At 33.8% G+C, this 19,256-nt stretch overlaps 2 protein-coding genes across 2 annotated transcripts in view; one reads left to right on the top strand and one right to left on the bottom strand.

Annotated features, from left to right (window-relative positions):
* The first annotated feature begins 1,095 nt into the window (after window positions 1–1,095).
* On the top strand, window positions 1,096–15,051 carry LOC116023366 (importin beta-like SAD2). Its single transcript, XM_031264363.1, has 22 exons — window positions 1,096–1,362; window positions 3,192–3,327; window positions 3,554–3,641; window positions 4,347–4,496; window positions 5,715–5,877; window positions 6,517–6,701; window positions 6,819–6,992; window positions 8,244–8,389; window positions 8,488–8,611; window positions 8,715–8,895; window positions 9,747–9,906; window positions 9,995–10,036; window positions 10,129–10,247; window positions 10,329–10,527; window positions 11,351–11,482; window positions 11,856–11,959; window positions 12,057–12,236; window positions 12,738–12,877; window positions 12,962–13,101; window positions 13,291–13,439; window positions 14,103–14,232; window positions 14,339–15,051. The coding sequence occupies exons 1-22, from the start codon at window positions 1,273–1,275 to the stop codon at window positions 14,497–14,499; spliced, it is 3,093 nt and encodes a 1,030-aa protein (XP_031120223.1). The 5' UTR covers window positions 1,096–1,272; the 3' UTR covers window positions 14,500–15,051.
* Window positions 15,052–16,072: 1,021 nt separating this feature from the next.
* LOC116015115 (ATP-dependent DNA helicase 2 subunit KU70) overlaps window positions 16,073–19,256 on the bottom strand; it is a 10,659-nt gene continuing 7,475 nt past the window's right edge. The window contains exons 13-19 of the mRNA XM_031255130.1: window positions 19,111–19,172; window positions 18,428–18,488; window positions 17,742–17,834; window positions 17,550–17,667; window positions 16,899–17,001; window positions 16,619–16,805; window positions 16,073–16,364 (exon numbers count right to left, since the gene is read on the bottom strand). Of these exons, the coding sequence (XP_031110990.1) occupies window positions 16,251–16,364; window positions 16,619–16,805; window positions 16,899–17,001; window positions 17,550–17,667; window positions 17,742–17,834; window positions 18,428–18,488; window positions 19,111–19,172 (738 nt within the window). The 3' untranslated portion in view covers window positions 16,073–16,250. The remainder of the gene's footprint in view (window positions 16,365–16,618; window positions 16,806–16,898; window positions 17,002–17,549; window positions 17,668–17,741; window positions 17,835–18,427; window positions 18,489–19,110; window positions 19,173–19,256) is intronic.

The raw sequence follows: 19,256 nt of genomic DNA, 5'->3' as shown, positions 1-19,256 counted from the left end.
ATAATAATGCAACTGCAATATAATACACATGAACCTACAATATGTTCATTAATATACTACTATATGTTTATATTTTCACAACACATAATGTTCATTTTATCAATATTACAAGTTTATCAATAAACAATTAAGGTTCAAAATATATTAATAAGGGTATCATTCACAACATATCAATACAATATTTTTAATAATATAGTTTGTAGTGTTGATTTTATTTATACACAAAAATATGTGTAAATGATACGGTGTAGTAAGCAATTTGATTTTATTTTAATGAACCTACAATATTGTTAGAATGAACCATGATATAATGTGAACGATAATGATTTGCCTTTTACTACTAGAGACTATAGATGTCAAAACAAGTTCAATTCATAGGGTTGGACCCGTTTAATCTTTTTCTTTTTGGAAGAGTTGGCCTTGATGTCAAAATTCAACTCGACTCGCACATGTCATGGTTAAAAATATCGCTACACACCCAATGCATTATTTTTAAATTTGTTTAAAATGTTTTAAAATTTTGAAGATTCGATAATACTAAAATATTAAATATTAATCTAAAAAGCATATAGAGTTTGAACAATTTAAAATTATTTTGAGTGAAATAACACATAAAAAAAGGAACAATAGCTAATTGGCTGACTAAGTGGTATAGTCGGTGCCTAGGAGGCCTAGGCGGTTAGTGCCTAGTCGGTCGGCCACCTAGACCACTCACCGATTATGGTGATAGCTAGGCGGCTAGCCGACGTCTAGACGTGATTTTTGCAACACTGGTATATATATAGTAATAATATTAATATTTTCCTGCCAGGTAACTACACGTAAGCATCTAGATAAAATTTTATCCGTCACCGAAAATTAACAAGCTATTGGGTTCATATACATTAAATTACAAATAAAAAATATTAATTGCGACAATTTCATATATAGTTAAATGACTTATTTGATATTTATCTTTTTAAAAAAATCATTTAAGGTATGTTAGGGTATATTAGGAAACTGCAAAACACACCAAAACACCCATGTAATCAGGGAAACTGCGAAACACACCGTGTAAATCCAAACGGAGTCGCTCACTGGGGTACACTCTCCCCTGCCCCACGCCATCTCACACATAATTTTATTAGCTGTCTCTCCCCGCAACTTTGATCCCCTCTGCTCCTAAACCCTTAACCCTACTTCACCTATCTGAATCTCAAGGGTTTATATAAGCACATTCAGAGAGGGGAAGAGCTTGATCGACCTTCTTTGATTTTCTCCAGAGATTAAGCAATGGATCTCCAGAGTCTGGTCGCCATTCTCAGTGGTGCAAATAGTCCAAATCAAGATGTTCGTAAAGCTGCCGAGGAAAGCCTTAATCAGGTACTCATCGGTTCTTTTTTTCGTATTTGTATTTTCTTTTAATTGAATTGTTTCTTTTTAGTTAGTTCTGAGTGATGGAACCGTTGATTGTCTATATATGTGGAATTCTTCTTGGTGTACTTCAGATGATTCGAGAAGAATAAGAATTTAGTGCACATTCTTGGATTTTTTAAAATTTGCTCTTTTTTTTGTTCATTTATGATACTTTTTCACTTGAATGAACCTTTCTATTTCGTAGATATGTGGATTTTTTTGGTGAAGTACTCTAGATGATTCAGAATGGAATAAGGAATAGGATCTTGATGCAATTCCAGACTTCCTTTTGTTTTCTTACTGTTGATTTTATGTTGTCATGTTTCTTCAGTCTCTATACATTGGCATTTTGGAATTTGGATTAATGGATTAATGATCTTTCCATCCACAAATTATTATGTTCTGAAACAATAACACTTTTAGCACTAAGGTTAGAACCATTATTTTTTACTTAATTGAAAATATTGCATTTCATGTTTTATTTCCTTATTCAAGAATACACGTTGCTGTTGTCTTAGAATTACCATGTTTGAATGGAAATAACATATTCTGGATGGACTCATACTACCAGTCTACCAGCTGAACATATTGAATTAAAGATAAACTGTTGTTCCATAATTTTAATTGGGTACATTATCTGAGTGCCATTTATAGTTTTTAAAGCATTTGAATTTTTGTAGTTCTGTGCAACACTCAAGCTTGATACAAATAAAGAATTAAATAGAGAAATTGTTAGAAAAGATGGTAATGGGAAATAGAACCCAATCAGCTAGTTGGGAATGCTATTTGTCAATAAGACAACACTGCATTTTACTTGCACACAAAAGATGGTAGATGTTTATTCAATTTGCATAACGGCTTCTAGAAGTGGATTTTCCCACATTCCACTGATTTCTTCTACCAGACCAGCTTGCTTTGTAACAAAACAGAAAAGACAAAGAAGAATAATGACAATAAGTCCATAACTATTTTTGGTAACTAATGTCATCACTGATGTCCAATGCCATGTCTTCAATTGACCCCTGATTTCAGCCACTTGCATTCCAATCTTCCTAATTTCCTTTAGCAACTTGGTAATGATGTAAAATTAAGTTCATTACATTTTGGAAGTTGGAACTCTTCTTCTCCAGCTTAATTCTTTACATTAACCTTTGACTCCATGGCATTTTGGATTACTACTTATTTAGTTATCTTTTTCTGTCTATGTTATCATTTTGAGGGATGCTTACAATTGATATGCAGTGGGGTTTCACTTATTGTGGCTGTATACAACAGTGTTGTTTACAAATATGGTTGTGTAGACTGATTAAACTCTACTGATCCCAAGAAGCCCTGCTTTTTTACATTTATATGATATATATGATTTCATAAAAAAAGATTTGAGGTATGAGGTTTTACTTCTTGCCCTTGGCCTAGAATAGCGTGAAGTTTTAAACAAAGCCCTTAACTCTGGAACTTCTTCATAAGTGAGATCTATGATGGTTCGCTTCTTTTATACATGGGGGAGGTGGTGGTTCAACTTGGGAACAGCATGGCCTGTGAAGGTCACCTTTACACAAGGAGAATTGGACATGCAACAACATTTCAATTTATTAAAAGTGAACATTATTCCAGAACAATAAGAAAGATAAAACTGGACTTTCAAATATTCATATCAAACCATTTTTGTTCCATTGAACTGAATAAGAACACTTTCAAAGGTCTAGACTCCTCATTAGTCTTTAAATTATGAACTCATTATCTGTTGTAAAAATTTTGTACATTGGTTCATTTAGATTTTTTAATTGTTTTTTCAGTTCCAGTATGCACCACAACATTTGGTGCGGTTGTTGCAAATAATAGTTGATGGGTCCTGTGATATGGCAGTCCGACAGGGGGCAAGTATATATTTTAAGAACTTCATTGCCAAGAACTGGTCACCTCACGAACCTGGTAGGACCCACTCATTATTTGTTTTATATATAAGTATGTGTGTTTTATGTATGTATGTATGTATGTATACACATGCACATTACATACACACATTATAAGTGGACTGAAACTTTTACATAAAACTTCCCTTCGAGTATATGCAAATTATTTATTTATTTATTTTAATCTTTTTGTTTTTATATTTTAAAATTCTAACACTCATTTGCAACTTTATGTTTTATTGCAGGTGAGAAATCAAAAATTATGCCAGGTGATAAGGATATGGTTAGACAAAACATAATTGTTTTTGTTGCTAAGGTGCCTCCGTTGTTGAGGTATGCTTGCATAACCCTGTTTTCTTCGTATAGCCACTGCTATCACTGCTGATGATAACTCCCATATATCCTGTTGATGAAGCACATATATTCTGGATGTCTGCAGCTCTGTATTGCAGCCTGGCTTGATGACATATGATACACAGACATCCAAATAGATTAAATGTTTTTTAGGGTTTAAGTGTTTAACTCCATCTATTTGTCAGTTAGTCTTTTGTAGACAGTGTCTGCCTGATACATTTTCATAGTTAGTCTTTTGTAGACAGTGTCTGCCTGATACATTTTCATGACATATTATCATGCAACTATTATTAGGGTTTAGCTTATTATATTTGTCTGTCAGTTTCCTGTAGACAGTGCATATCTTATTATATTTGTCTGTCAGTTTCCTGTAGACAGTGCATATCTGATGCATATCACACACATGCATCCTTTAATTCTTATTAAAAGCAGAAAAAAGTTAGTCTTTTGTAGACAGTGTCTGCCTGATACATTTTCATGACATATTATCATGCAACTATTATTAGGGTTTAGCTTATTATATTTGTCTGTCAGTTTCCTGTAGACAGTGCATATCTTATTATATTTGTCTGTCAGTTTCCTGTAGACAGTGCATATCTGATGCATATCACACACATGCATCCTTTAATTCTTATTAAAAGCAGAAAAAAGTTGTGTCTTAAAGTTGTTTGTGTTCATTACCAGAGTACAGCTGGGTGAATCCCTGAAGACGATTATATATGCGGACTACCCTGAGCAGTGGCCAACACTTTTACACTGGGTGAAGCATAATTTACAGGACCAACAAGTTCATGACGCTTTGTTTGTTCTTAGGATCCTTGCGAGAAAATATGAGTGAGTTCATTCAAATTGAGTTGCTTTTATCACTGCCTTGTCACTATATTTGATTTTGTTTCTGGTGTTATTAAACATGCTTTACTTTTATTGCACTTATCTGTTTTGCATGTAGAAAAATAGAGATTTTTGACATAGTTGACGTTTTTTTTTTAAACCATCAGGACTTAAAAGGATAATGCTCATTTCAACACTATGCAAGACTTGACAAGTAAAAAAATCCAACAAAAATGTTTTGATAAAACACCTAAAATGAATTACTCATGTTGCAGCATAGCACATGTTTGGGGGGAAAGTTGCTTTCAACTTGATTCTATTTAACACTTTAACATTGTGAATGAACTCCACATAGATGGCAGCAAACAAGTAAAACTTTGTAAACCAGGAAGGCAGATTTCTAAAGTAGGAAAGCAAAGTAAGCTCCCCATCCATCATCTGTGCAAGATTGCTCTTATTTGTATGTGTGTGTCTATATATATATACATATGAGGTCAAATAGAGCACACCTGTTCCCTTTCATTAAGAATTATTATTAATTTATTATTATTTATACCTCTGTCAAAACTTAAATGGGCCACCTAGAAGTAGCACATAGACAAATTATAAGGGGTGTAAATGCTTTTTTTGATTGTCTGGTAACTGTTGAATGCTATGTTGAAGCTTTTTCTGAAGTAGTTTTCCTTTCTTTTCTAATTCTTTTGGAGAATCCAGGATTTGATTTCATATTCCTGACTTCTGCTTCCATATACAAGTATGCAACACATTTTAACTTATATGCTTTAAATATTTTTTGGCTGTAACACTGGGTGTACATGCACTGTTTTAACAAAAAACAGCACTACTTGAAATCTTGTTGAAACTTTTGTTTACTGTTTCAACTTTTAGGTATGTTTACTTTATTTGCTACATTTATCTGTATTTATGGTGCTGCAAGGGTGCTTAGAGGGAACCCTAGAGCTCAAATCGTGTAATGCTTTGCATATCTTTGAAAATGTATGAGGAACCAAGAAAATCTTGTGAAAGTTTGAATGGATGGAATTTCTTGAATCTTTACATTAAGCTCTTTGCTTTTGATATTCAATCAGTTTAAATTATTTAATGATGGCTATTTTCCTTTTTCCTTTTTTTTTTTTTTGGGTCTTCTCAGTTCTCTTTTAACTCCTCCAATGAATTAAAAGTGTCCATTTTGTTCTCTCTCTATTATCTATTTCGATGCAGATTCAAATCGGATGAGGAGAGAAAACCTGTCTACCACATCATTGAGGAAACATTTCCACATCTTTTGAATATATTCAACAAGCTTGTTCAGATCGTAAATCCTTCAATTGAAGTAGCAGACTTGATCAAGCTCATTTGCAAAATATTCTGGTCATTTATATATGTATGTTGCTTTAAAGCTTTATCATAATATGCTCTTACTAAGTAATTTGTTTTGGTGGTGGCAGTTTTGAAGAGCAGTATATATCCATGTTATGCTAGGTTAATTAGGATTTAGAAACATCAAACATGTTTCTCAATTCTCAAGACACTTCAATAGTTTGGTCAATTAAGGCAATGCCTTTCATTTATCTTTTGATCTTTACATGAATCATTTCTGAGAGAAAGATATCTCCATAGTTCTGTTTAGCTTTAACTCTTTAATTATTACCACTTCTCAAATATACACACAATTTTCAAATTTCACAAAGGAAAATTTTGGGCGTAAAGTTGGCTGTAATTTTAATAACTTTTTAGCTTACTTCAACTCTAATCTCCTTTATATTTTTTCAGTCTTTTTGCAAGCAATTGGTGCTTTTGGGGTTATATTATCATTACCTACAAAGTAATGGTTATAATACCATTGCATAAAAAGGAGTGAACTTCTTCTCAGTTTTTTTTTGGTACAATAATTGATCCAATAGAAATTGTTTTTTTTTGGTGGTGGCTGTATGTGAAAGCCTATTCTACTGATATTTTTTCACTATCAGAAGTAATATTGGCTCTATACAATATCTAATTATGCCATTTTAATCTTTTACAGCTAGAGATTCCGAAGCATCTGTTTGATCCAAATATTTTTAGTGCATGGATGACTCTTTTCTTGAATATTCTGGAAAGGCCTGTTCCTGTGGAAGGGCAGCCAGCTGATCCTGAACTAAGAAGATCTTGGGGATGGTGGAAGGTGAAAAAGTGGACAGTACACATTTTAAACCGTCTTTACACCAGGTAGTTTCATAGCAGTTAGCTGTGTGCTTAGTGTTTGTAACCTTATTGTAGTCCATCTCTACTATTGGTATTCTGCTTTTGTTTCTTCTTTTCTCCTTAATCCTCTATCTTATTCAGGTTTGGAGATTTGAAACTTCAAAATCCAGATAACAGAGCTTTTGCCCAGATGTTTCAGAGGAACTATGCAGGAAAAATTTTGGAGTGTCATCTTAATTTGTTGAATGTTATCCGAGTAGGTGGATATTTACCTGATAGAGTGACCAATCTACTTCTGCAATACTTAAGCAACAGGTTTGTGCAATTTCAGTTCTTGTTTAACAACCTGTAGGTTTAACTTGAACTATGATTTTAACATAATATTTCTGCATTTTTAAAAAGGTTTGAACCCCTCATGATACAAAGTGAAACATTTTATTTATAAAAAAAAAGAATATTATTATACTTATTAAGTAAATTATTTTATTCCCAAAAATGTTTCCATAATAGATATTCACATTGGATGTCCTTTTCCACACTTAGTTATAGTTTACAATAGCTTTGATGCTTTCTTTTCTTCTTTAAATGCCTATTATATGCGTTAACCAACTAACAATGATACCCTTACTGTTAAAGTGCAAAATGTCTGTTTCTACGTGCTAGGCTCTGAGATTTTAATTAAATAACAAATGAGGTGGTAAATCATTGAGATGATTGTAATTGATGTCAGCTTCAATAGAAGTATAAATAGGGACTCTAGGAAAAGGTTTAAAAGACTCCTTTGTGTCCAAATTCCTCTCTATCCCTTATTGTTTTCCTCCTTAACTCTACTATTTGCTGCTTTTATGTATTGTGAGTCTTATAGTGCTGCACATTTATTGTTACTTATCTTGGATTGGAAGCAAAAAGTAGGATATATGTTTTAAGTCATGGTTGTAGTTTTTAATCTCACAGGGAAAACACATAGTTTAAGAGAATGGTGCAATTATGAAAGTTCTGTACTCTGTCTCATGTAACATACTTCCTTTTTCCATGGTATATCCATCCCGCTTTTGAAAGTATAGTTGTTAATGCTATGTAAGATGATTTTGGATTGGGGAAATACTTCATCTGAGCATCATGAATGTGTGTCAACTTTCAATTAGATTTAATGTTCTGCCTCATTTATAGACTAATATACTCTTCTGAGCTTGAAATCCTGCAACATGCCACAAACAGGATATGAAAAACAGCTGTTGCTTGACTTGGCTTTTACAATGCATCTTTCTCACCACCTGAAGAAGGAACATTGACTTCCCAAATTTCTTGATGGTGCATATTTGTTATATAAAATGTATATCTAATATGTTAAGATTGATTCTTATGGTTTCACAATGTTTTTGAAAGTATTAGAAAAGTGCTGATGCATTTATTGATTTATTACTACAATGAGTTGATATGATATCTTCCTATGCTTCATCTTTGCAACTTTTTTTTAGCATAATTGGTGATTATGATGTCTGACATTTCTGCCTTAAGCCCTTAACCACTCTGTGATAGTTTCCTGCTTTGTTGTTGACTGTGCAGTATATCAAAAAGTAACATGTACAATCTGCTGCAGCCAAGACTTGATGTTGTTCTTTTTGAGGTTGTCTTCCCCCTTATGTGCTTTAATGATAGTGATCAAAAGCTTTGGGATGAAGACCCTCATGAGTATGTTCGAAAAGGTTATGGTAAGTGGATTTGTTCTTTAGAACAAATTCTCTTTTTTTTCGGGCTTATTCTACAAGTTTGCTGATTAAAGAACTCCAAACTCTGTTTTCGTCTGCAGATATAATTGAGGATCTATATAGTCCTAGAACTGCTGCAATGGAATTTGTTAGTGAGTTGATAAGGAAGCGTGGTAAAGAGAACCTTCAAAAGTTCATACTCTTCATTGTTGAGATCTTTAAGAGGTATACTTTGAGAAAAATAGGCAGCTTATTTGCATTTTTTTTAAACAACTAGAGGTTTAAATGCTAAAGAAAATTATTGTTTTTCATTGTGTTATTGATTTAGATATGATGAGGCAGGTCCAGGATACAAACCTTATAGACAGAAGGATGGTGCCCTCCTTGCAATTGGGACACTATGTGATAAACTGAAACAAACTGAACCATATAAGTCACAGCTCGAACATATGCTTGTGCAACATGTCTTCCCTGAATTTAGCAGTCCTATGGGTCATCTTCGAGCCAAGGTGTGTGTTTGAATCATAGAACATGTTGCATTGAAATTTTTTCCTAGTCAGTTGCATAAAACGTTTTATACACAAACTAAATTCTCTTCTGGCTTTGTTCACGATTTGTTATTGTGGTGTATGGAGAATGACTTTTGCTTGAAAATTTGGAATGGCTTCACTGGATGCAATATACTTCATTGTGTTTAGAAAGGATATTTGTTTTATTTTTGGAATTCATCAGGGAAGCTCTCTTTTTTCTCCCAACTTCTTTCATCTTTTAAGAATATCCATATATGTATTCCCAAATTGACAAAAAACCAGCATTAGCGTAGATCATTGGACTGAAGGTTTGCGCTCTGGTCTATGACATGGATTTTGTGTAAGAAATACCTTTAACATAATATAAAGAGCATATGGGCAGTGAAAAGTGGCAGATTATATGGAAGTACTCTATCATTTTTGGGAAATGGCATGAAGATGCTTTATTGGAGTGCCATATTAGGAACAAGGGGTCATCAGAACATGTTAACCAGAACCTAAATACTACGAAGTCTTGCTCATTTGACACTGATAATTGCCTGTTTAGATATATACATACAATGACATTGATTTCTGGTGAAACACAGTACATATTATATTGATTTATGATAAATTCTCTAATATGATGGTGGACATTTTTTTTTTTTCAATAAATTTTGAATAACTACTACTAATATGGAGGCTTACTCAGTTCTTCTACCTTTATGTTGCTAGCTTGCTTTTGGACTATGTTCTCATTGAATTGATTGAGTAATGAGTACTTTAATTTGAACTTGAAGTTTTTCTATTGTGTATTTCTATCATGTTCTGCTTTTCTTCTTCAATACTAGGCAGCATGGGTTGCAGGACAATATGCCTACATCAACTTTTTAGATCCAAACAATTTCCGTAAAGCATTGCATAGTGTTGTTGGTGGAATGCGCGACCTTGAACTTCCGGTTAGGGTTGATTCTGTTTTTGCATTGCGTACCTTTGTTGAGGCCTGCAGAGGTAATATACTGAAATCTGTTTTTGTATTGACTTTGATTCATAGAGTTAATGCCATTTAAGATTCTGACTACTACTTGTTTTCATGTAGATTTAAATGAAATCCGACCAATCCTTCCTCAATTGCTTGATGGTATGCCACTGATGATTGCAGTTCACATCTTTCTTGTTTACTCTTGATCTTTAGTTGTCATTCCAACTCTTTGTCAAAAATTGGAATTTCAGAGTTCTTCAAACTGATGAATGAAGTTGAGAATGAAGATCTTGTATTCACCCTTGAGACAATTGTGGACAAGTTTGGAGAGGAGATGGCTCCTTATGCTCTTGGATTATGTCAGAATCTGGTGAGAGCTATTATTAGTGGTTTGTTCTAGTGTAGCTGAGATCCTGGTATTATTTTCCCCCTAATATTGGTACTCTTATAGGCTGCTGCATTTTGGAAGTGCATAAACACAGCGGAATCAGATGAAGAAGGTGATGATCCTGGTGCTTTAGCTGCAGTTGGCTGCCTGCGTGCCATAGGCACCATCCTTGTGTCAGTGAATCAGTTTCCACACATTTTTGAGCAGATTGAACCAACGTTGCTCCCTATAATGCACAAGATGCTTACGATTGATGGACAAGGTACTTTATACTTCTATGAGTTTGATGCCCTTTCTGCTCTCTCATAAACTAGTTTGAAAAGTTTCTTATAGTTCATACTTCATAGATGTATCAGTACACTCTTTTTGAAAAAAAAGCATCTGATTTGATAGTATTTATAGGGAAGTGATTGACTGAACATGTACTATACAATAAACTGTCATGACTAGAACTTAGGAGGTAATGTGCATGGATATAATTATTAGAAGCATTTTTTCATTTTTTATTTTTTTTACCTTTGTTTGACAACTCTTGAAATTGGTCATGCTGAAAGTTAAGTGTCTCTATCAATTTTGATCTAAAAGGAGGAATTGACACTCCTTCCCTTTCACATTTTATCTGCTCTGAAAAATCTTGGTTTCTTGTGGGACAGCACATCTCTCATCAACTTCTATATAGTCTTCAGGCGACTCTAGTGATTGCTAGATTTTGGTCCATTTTTAACTCCTAAAGACCTTCTAGAGATGTGAGATACTGGCTCATATTCTTAACCCTCTTTTTAGTGTTTATCCTTGGTTCTCTGCCTCTCACTACAAGATTGGAACTTAATTGGAAGCAAACCATTGTGAACCAAGTAATCAGTTGATGCTTAGTTGATAACCCTTTATTTTAATTCTAGATGTTCTTTTCTTATGATTATAATGCTAGATTAAAGTCACTTATTGAAAAAATTGCTTAGGTTATAGTCCAAATCTTATCACTATGTATTCGGTCTCTCTCTCTCTCTCTAACATTTATCTATTTCCCAAAACAAGGTATAAGGTATTTACTGATTCAAGATTTGAATGTTCTGTTCTCACTGCAGAGGTCTTTGAGGAAGTTTTGGAGATTGTGTCTTATATGACATTATTTGCACCAAAAATATCATTGGACATGTGGACTCTCTGGAAATTGTTGATGGAAGCACTTGCAGATTGGGCTATTGATTTTTTTCCAAGTATGCTATTAAACTGTGTATTCTTATGATATTTGTATGAGAAGTTTGTTTGTTTGGTTGTTTGTTTGTTTTTTTTTTACTAGTTTCTTTTCTGTCCTCCAATGGAAGGTGGATAGTTTTTTAAGGATTATTTATTGGAACTTGAATAATATATTTGTATGAGTAATCTTGAAGTTGGCAATGGCTCCTATATAAACTCTGATAACTTGAATCCTATGCCTATCTGGATCTGAAGTAAAATATAAAATCTAATTGATGCAATGACTAAATTTTAGGAAAGTTGCTACAGATTGAGATCATCTGGGACCATGGGATATCTTCAAATTGCAAGTGCTATAACTCTGACACAGTCCTCTGTACTCCATTTTTGCAGATATATTGGTTCCATTGCACAACTATATATCGAGGGGTACATCACATTTCCTTACATGCAAGGAACCAGACTACCAGCAAAGCCTTTGGAATATGATTTCATCTGTAAGTTAACGTCATAGTTAGAGAACTTTGCCTCTGATTAAGCTACAAGTGGTTATGATTGCGATGCATAACACCTGTTTTATTCTTTTTCATGCAGATCATGGGAGATAAAACCTTGGAGGATGGGCAGATTGAACCAGCACCTAAACTCATTGGAGCTCTATTTCACAACTGCAGAGGACAGGTGGATCACTGGGTTGAAGCATATATTAGAGTCTCAATTGAATGTCTACGTCGTGCTGTGAAGCCATACTTGAAATCCCTCTTGGTCCAAGTGGTAGGATATTCAATATTTTCTCTTAATTTCGTTTATACCTTCTTCTTTTCTTTTCTTTTTTTTCTTTTTCTCCTTGTTTCTCAGTTTTTTGATTTGGTAAGTGCCCTACTAATAATTGAATATTCTATATCTTAAGAAACAAACAATTTTCAACTGAAATGTTTTTATATATGCTTTCTTTTTGTAGAAGTACTGTTGTTTTTTTAATTTATTTTTGTGTTCATGAAATTATTTGTTATATTTTTTTTCATTAAGTGTTAGAACTCATATCTTGATAGCATCTATTTATGAAAAAATAATATTCCCTCCATCCTACTTAAATATGTCCTGCTGCTCCTTTTTAATCCATCCTAAACTAATGTCTACTTTCCTTGTTTATCCAAAAGCTTAGTGGAGCTTATCCACTCCAAAAATTAGAAGCTTGGCCAAACAAGCTTTCAACAGTTTGTAACTATTGGCCTTTGCTTTTATTTTTGTTGACTTTGTTTTCCTTTTTGACAGGTTGCTGATGCTTTTTACTATAATCCATCATTAACAATGAGCATCCTGCAAAAGCTTGGTGTTGCCGCAGAGATCTTCAATCTCTGGTTCCAGATGCTGCAACAAACTAAAAGAAGTGGGCTTCGGGCTAATTTTAGAAGGTGGTTACAACTTCTTGTACCCTTTTTTTGGGGGGGCGAGTAAAAAATCTAGTGTTAGTAATGCTTGGTTCCTTGGTATTGCAGGGAGCATGACAAGAAGGTTTGCTGCTTGGGTTTGACATCATTGCTCACTCTTCCTGCAGATCAAATGCCAGGGGAGGCCTTAGAGCGCATTTTTAAGGCTATTCTTGATCTACTTGTTGCCTACAAGGATCAAATTGCAGGTTCTTAACTGCCCTTCTCTTTTTCCACCTTGCTGTTTTTTCCTACCTCTTACTGGTTTATTCAATCTAATTATTCTGGTGTATTTTTGTTCTTGTAACTAGAAACTTCCAATTACTTACGCATACCCTCTTGATATATATATATATATATATATATATACTATTTCGTTTTTGTTTTTATGTGCTCAGAAGCTGCCAAGGAAGAGGAAGCTGATGAGGATGGTATGGATGAATTCCCAAGTGATGAGGATGAAGATGATGAGTTAGACAGAGAAATGGGAAGTGCTGAGGATGGAGATGAAGCTGACAGTCTTAAACTCCAAAAATTGGCTGCACAGGCAAGTAGTGATTTGGTCTCTTGATCTTGTTATTTTTGTGCTTGTTTCAACTCTTGGCATTTTCTCCCTTTTTAATAATAATTTGCCGTTGTTTTTAAAATTCTTGGATTTAAGGTAATTGACCATAAATAGTGTTTATGGGATAACTTATTTTAAACTATATGTTGGCTTTCAGAAATGCAATTTTCTGGTTATGATACACGATATGTCTGAGTGAACAGGATGGTGCTTTCTTTAAAGGGAAATAATAGGGGTGCTTTTTACATGATTTAGCTTGATAATCTGGAGTTTAGGACTGTTCTGAGAAGGTAACAAGAGCCAAGAAGTGAGAATCTACATGCTAATAGATACAATAGAATATGTAAAGAGGCTTTGGCAATCTAAACTATTAAGTGCAATTTCTGCTAGATTTTGTCTTTTTGCTTCTCCCCCAGTTTTTTTAAATCCACGTGGAAGCAAACTTTAAAGTGATATTTTCAGGTGTATCTTTTGCGTGAAAGTACCTTGGTAGTGGTACTTTGTTTACCACTCATTATAGTGTGGATTTGTGTTACATGTTATACTATTTTACTTAATGATGGTTGGATTAAATTACCCTTAAATTCTATACCATGTTTGGGAACAATATATAACCTTTTATATGCTGGCATTTTGTGGTTTTAGGCAAAGGCTTTCCGCTCAAATGATGATGACGACGATGATTTTTCAGATGATGATTTTAGTGAGGATGAAGAATTGGAATCACCCATTGATGAGGTGGATCCTTTTATTTTCTTTGTGGATACTGTCAAAGGTACATACTTATTCCATATGCAGTGATTGCTTTTGGCTGGTGTTAAATAAGTGAGCTGATAATAACTCACTCCTTTCTTTGACAACATCTGGGATGTGTAATCCAGTTCTTCAAGCATCTGATCCCTTGAGGTTTCAGAACCTCCTCACCCAGACACTGGATTTCCATTACCAGGCGCTCACAAGTGGTATTGCTCAGCATGCCGAACAAAGAAGGGTAGAGATCGAGAAGTTACAACTAGAGAAGGCATCAGCTAATGCATCATGATTCTGGTGAGCTTCAAGTCATTATACAACTGAATTCATCCAGTAATGGCTCAAGACAACCATGAGTATGATAATTGGATTCGAGTTGATCCCTCCTTGATCTCAATAGTTATTGAGCCTTGTTGAGTGTTGAGGTCAAAATCTAAACTGCTGTACGCATAGGTGAGCATAAGGTTAAGTGGGAAACTCGGGATGCTTCCCATCATATCCTTGTGTGTGGATTTTTTAAGTCGTCTTATGTTGACTGGGGGCTATTCTATGTAATAAGATGCCCCCGTTGACTTGTCTGTCCTTGTTCGTGTGACTTGTTCATATAGTTTTTAGATCCTTTCCGCATTTGGTTGTGTGGAAGGGTAAAAAATACTGCATAGCATCTTCTGCTCTGTACTGTGTGCTGTCCCATAAAATTCACCGGGAGGTGGATGAATTCAATTTTGGAATGGCATACCCAACAAATTTTATTTTATATTCTGGTCTATCTTGCAATTTATTCTTTGTACGAACAACGTTATTCTTTCAAAATGCATAATTTTATTTGGAGTTCTTGTAATCACATTTCGGCATTTATTGTTGCAATGCAAATTGCGATTAACTGGCCTCAACGTCATTTGAGTTCAATCTAAATTTTTGTAACAGTGGATGCCCTCTTTTTGTTCTTTCTTTTACGTTTTATCCTTTTACCTTTTTTTTTTGTTAAAAAAATTATAACTGCTACTTGAAGTTGTGTTAAGTTTGTTAAAATTATTAACTTTGAATAAATGTATGCATAAAATATGTTTAGAGGTGTGATATGGGGAGTTGCAATTCTTTCTCCTGTCAAAGAACATGTACTTTTAAAAAGTACAATTAATTCTTCAAACATTTTAAATTGAGGCTATAAAAGTACAATTAATTTTTCAAACATTTTAAATTGAGGCTATAAAGCCCAAAAATTTATAAATGAACTATTATTACAAGCTATTTTCATCCAGCAATTGGCAACCAAAAAGTAGCCTTCTCCGATGAGGGTGACCATTAAAGGTTCTTCGGCGAAGGAATCCAGTTGCCTTTTTCAGGAGATGGCAACCTTTCTGGTCACCTTCTACTGGGGAAGGCAATTTTTTGGTCAATGGTGATATTCTCTGACAAGTTTTTGATCGATAATCTATTGATTACTAATGAATGACTTATTTGACCAAAAATAACATACCTGAGACCTTAATTTTACTTTTTAAAAGTTTAACTCTCTAATTGACTTTTAGTGTAAAATTAAGGAGCCTATTTTACTCTTCTTTTTTTTTTTTGAAATTTGATAATTATAAAATATTTAATATTTTAATATTTAATACTTAAAAATTAACTTAATCAAAACAATGTGCTTTTAAGTGAAATAATCCATTTAAAAAAATACAGAACAATAACTAATTGACTAACTAAGCGACCTACTAACGCCTAAGAAGCTTAGGCGAACATTGGTTAAAAGTCAAATTATTTACTTTAAAAGAATGTATGTATAAAATGTGTTTGGAGTTGGCTGCAATTCCTTCCCCCGTCAAGGAACGGAACTTCCAGGAGGCAGAAATCTCAAATTATGGTAATAAATTAATAATATAAAAATACTAGGGAGTATTACTATTACCATTTACCAGTTTATCATTACATTAACTGCCAGTTAGAGAACACAGTTTTTTACTTTTCAGGGATCATTAGCTTGGAGACATTACAAAAAGACATCCCATAATATATCCTACTTACCAAATGCATTCCACTCATTTACTTACCCATGTGACTTAATATCCTACTTATCAACAATTCCTTTTTCCCACTTACTGGGAGATTGTGTGCTGCCAGGTAGTACTTCAGCTCTGTAACAGCCAACTCTTTTAACTGCAATAACATTAAGATTAGGCATCAACCAATCGTGTTCATGTTGGCCTATACTAAAACTTGAGTGAAATGGTATAAAAAATGGAAAATAAAAATGGGCATCAATATGTAATGCATGTTTGAATTCCTTCATTGACATCTATTCGAGATCATCAATTTTCCATTTTTCAAGCCTCAAATACTAGAGATAAGTTAATAATGTTCAAATCATAAGGCCTGTAACCATATCCATATTTTAATACAGCAAAAGTCACCTGTCCATTGTCTGCAAGGTCAGACCAGTTATAGTTTGTGTACTCCTTTGCAGCATTTTCAGCAATTGCTTTACGTTTTTTAGAGGCCTCATTAGCCTTTCCTTTGGAAGCCAGGTCGCTCTCCTCATTGTAGTTTTCTCCATATACAGAAAGCTTAAACTCCTCTAGTGCTTTAACAATACCAGGCCTAAAATAAATAACAGAAATAACTTAATAAAAAATGAAAACAAAAAAAATAAATAAATAAATAAACTAGGTTTTAGAACTTATATTGAAATACCTAGCCATGCCTTCTTCATCTGGAACAGTTTCATCTTTCATTTCAGGCATCTCATCTTCATCCAGTGCTAGGGCCTGCAACACTGCATAGTGTCTCTGCAATGCTGTGATTAGTGTTGTAGTTAGGCTACCACAGAAGTTACTCTAAAAGACTTTTCAATATATTGCCACTAAAGAAATTCAAATGTACTATCAATTTAGTGAAGCACTTCCAATTGATAGTCATTTCCTTAAAAGAACAAAAAATGTTCATTTCTTATATTCTCTAAGTTGGAAGGCAGTAGTCATAGAATATTCTCATCTTTCCATTGGTGGAGTATATAGAAATAAAATCCTATCTAAAGGAGTTCTCCTAGAGTAAAACATCTTGAGTCTGAACTTTAGAGTAGAAATTAACTACTAATCCCTCCTTGGATGGAGAACTTTCACTCCATGTCCCCATTAGAGAGATAAGGCAAAGACAAGAACAATGCCTCCACCCTGAATTAGTTGGCATTTACCATTCCTTAGGTCAAACTTTGATGAGTGTGCTTTCAAAATAATACTATGCATCATTTAGAAATTCCTTTATTGTGATTGGTATAAGTTATGATTAAATAACCATTCAAACCTAAAACATTCATATTTGACATCTCCCAATGTGCAATCTTACCAGGATTTGAAAATTGGCAAACAGAAAAATCTTTTAAGTCAATACGCCTCACTACAGCAGACGCTGCTTTAATTTGGTCATCAGTTGCATGAGGCAAGTCATTTGAATCTGCATGGAACTGCAAAGAAACAAACATATCCATTAATGATGAAGTTATCAGGGAACTTGATATGGTTTAATTATTCTACTTGCCTCTTCAATATGTCTGATATCATCAGAATAAGGAAGATATATCAGATGCATGCCTGGTGGCTCAACCTGACCACGGGAAGTTGTTATCTCATCCTGCAGTTCACCAAAGAGTAAAATACTATGACCAGAAAGAAATTTATGGAGGCAAAACTTCTGAGCTTGTTATACAAATGTGTAAATGTTGTACATGTACAAATGAAAGACAGAACAACTGTGCAGAGTTGTAGCCAACATATCCTTTATATGATGAGCAATTCACTCATATTCATTTAAGATATCGATTGTTTAAGTACCACTAATTATAAACGTCCTCCATGGATATCACTGGTTTTATCAAATTGTGCTTCTGCACTTCAAAGACACAACAGATTAATGTTGCACTTGCTACATATGTAGATATTCTCTACATTAACTTGAATCACACAGTGACATGTCTAGAAGATAGCCTCACCGGAGGAAAGGTTCACATAATAACAGAAAGGAGTACTTTTCTATGAGTATTAGTAACTTCTAAATACAAAAGGCTTTATGTTAATTTCTAACAGAGGAAAAGATGTAAAGTACATGGTACATGTTTGGTATTTCAATATCAAAGTCAAGCAGTCATGTCCCCTCGCTCCAATACCAAAAAGAACTTTTAATACTCATACTACATGTCTATCAAAGATAGGGAAATTATGTCTTACTTGGGCAACAAGGGCAACCAATCGAGACTGAGTCGAATTCCCATAAAAAGCAACTGCAAAACTGTGATAAGAGAATCATTTTAAAAAGAAATAGATAACAATGTTTAGTTCCAAAAATCATTAGACCAATATTGAAAATTAGTAATACTCCTAGATACATAAGTTGCAAAATTTACAAGCCTATTCACATGAAGTGCAAAGACATGACAGCAGCAGAAAAACAGGTGAATGTATTCCAAATAAACATAATGAAACAAAAAAAATACAGTATTCAGAAAACTTAATTCTAAAAGAAAGAAAGAAAGATAAAAAGAATTTTGAATTTCCTTTGTGGATAGTAGACTTCTCTGTGTGAATATATACAGTATTGTTAGACATATAGCTAATGTTCCAGGCAGTTTCCTCTCAGATCAAGATATCACATCTTTGACTTTTGATTTATAAACACTATAACAGAGTTAATTACGATGGTAAGATTTGACATCTGGAGGTCACTGACTGAATACAGATCTCAGGTCAATAAGTGGAAAAAGCCTCCATCATAAGCAACAAATTTAAGATCCTATTGAGGAGAAAAGTAATACTGATTACTCATTTATATGTCAATACGTATGCAAAATAAATTAGTCAATAAGATTAGGACTCTTTTAAAATCATTATAGAGAAGTTCAAGGTTGACTAACCGCTTGAGCCTTGTCATTGATCTATGCAAAGCAATGAAAATGCGAGCACTTCCAATCATCTCCTGCATTGAAACTATTGTTAATAGAAAAAACATAAGTTACAGGAAACAAAATATCCATAAAATAGTTTTTTTTTTTTTTTTTTT

This window comes from Ipomoea triloba, chromosome 1, assembly GCF_003576645.1.
Source record: "Ipomoea triloba cultivar NCNSP0323 chromosome 1, ASM357664v1".
Taxonomy (NCBI): domain Eukaryota; kingdom Viridiplantae; phylum Streptophyta; class Magnoliopsida; order Solanales; family Convolvulaceae; genus Ipomoea; species Ipomoea triloba.
The sequence above is the reverse complement of the archived record's forward strand: the minus strand, read 5'-3'. Positions and strand labels throughout refer to the sequence as shown.

Excerpts from the sequence above, each read along its gene's own strand:
- LOC116023366 (XM_031264363.1), top strand. The coding sequence starts at position 1,273 with ATGGATCTCCAGAGTCTGGTCGCCATTCTCAGTGGTGCAAATAGTCCA. Across the intron at positions 8,390-8,487 it reads GTATGTTCGAAAAGGTTATG|ATATAATTGAGGATCTATAT; the intron begins GTAAGTGGATTT and ends TTTCGTCTGCAG. Across the intron at positions 10,528-11,350 it reads GCTTACGATTGATGGACAAG|AGGTCTTTGAGGAAGTTTTG; the intron begins GTACTTTATACT and ends TTCTCACTGCAG.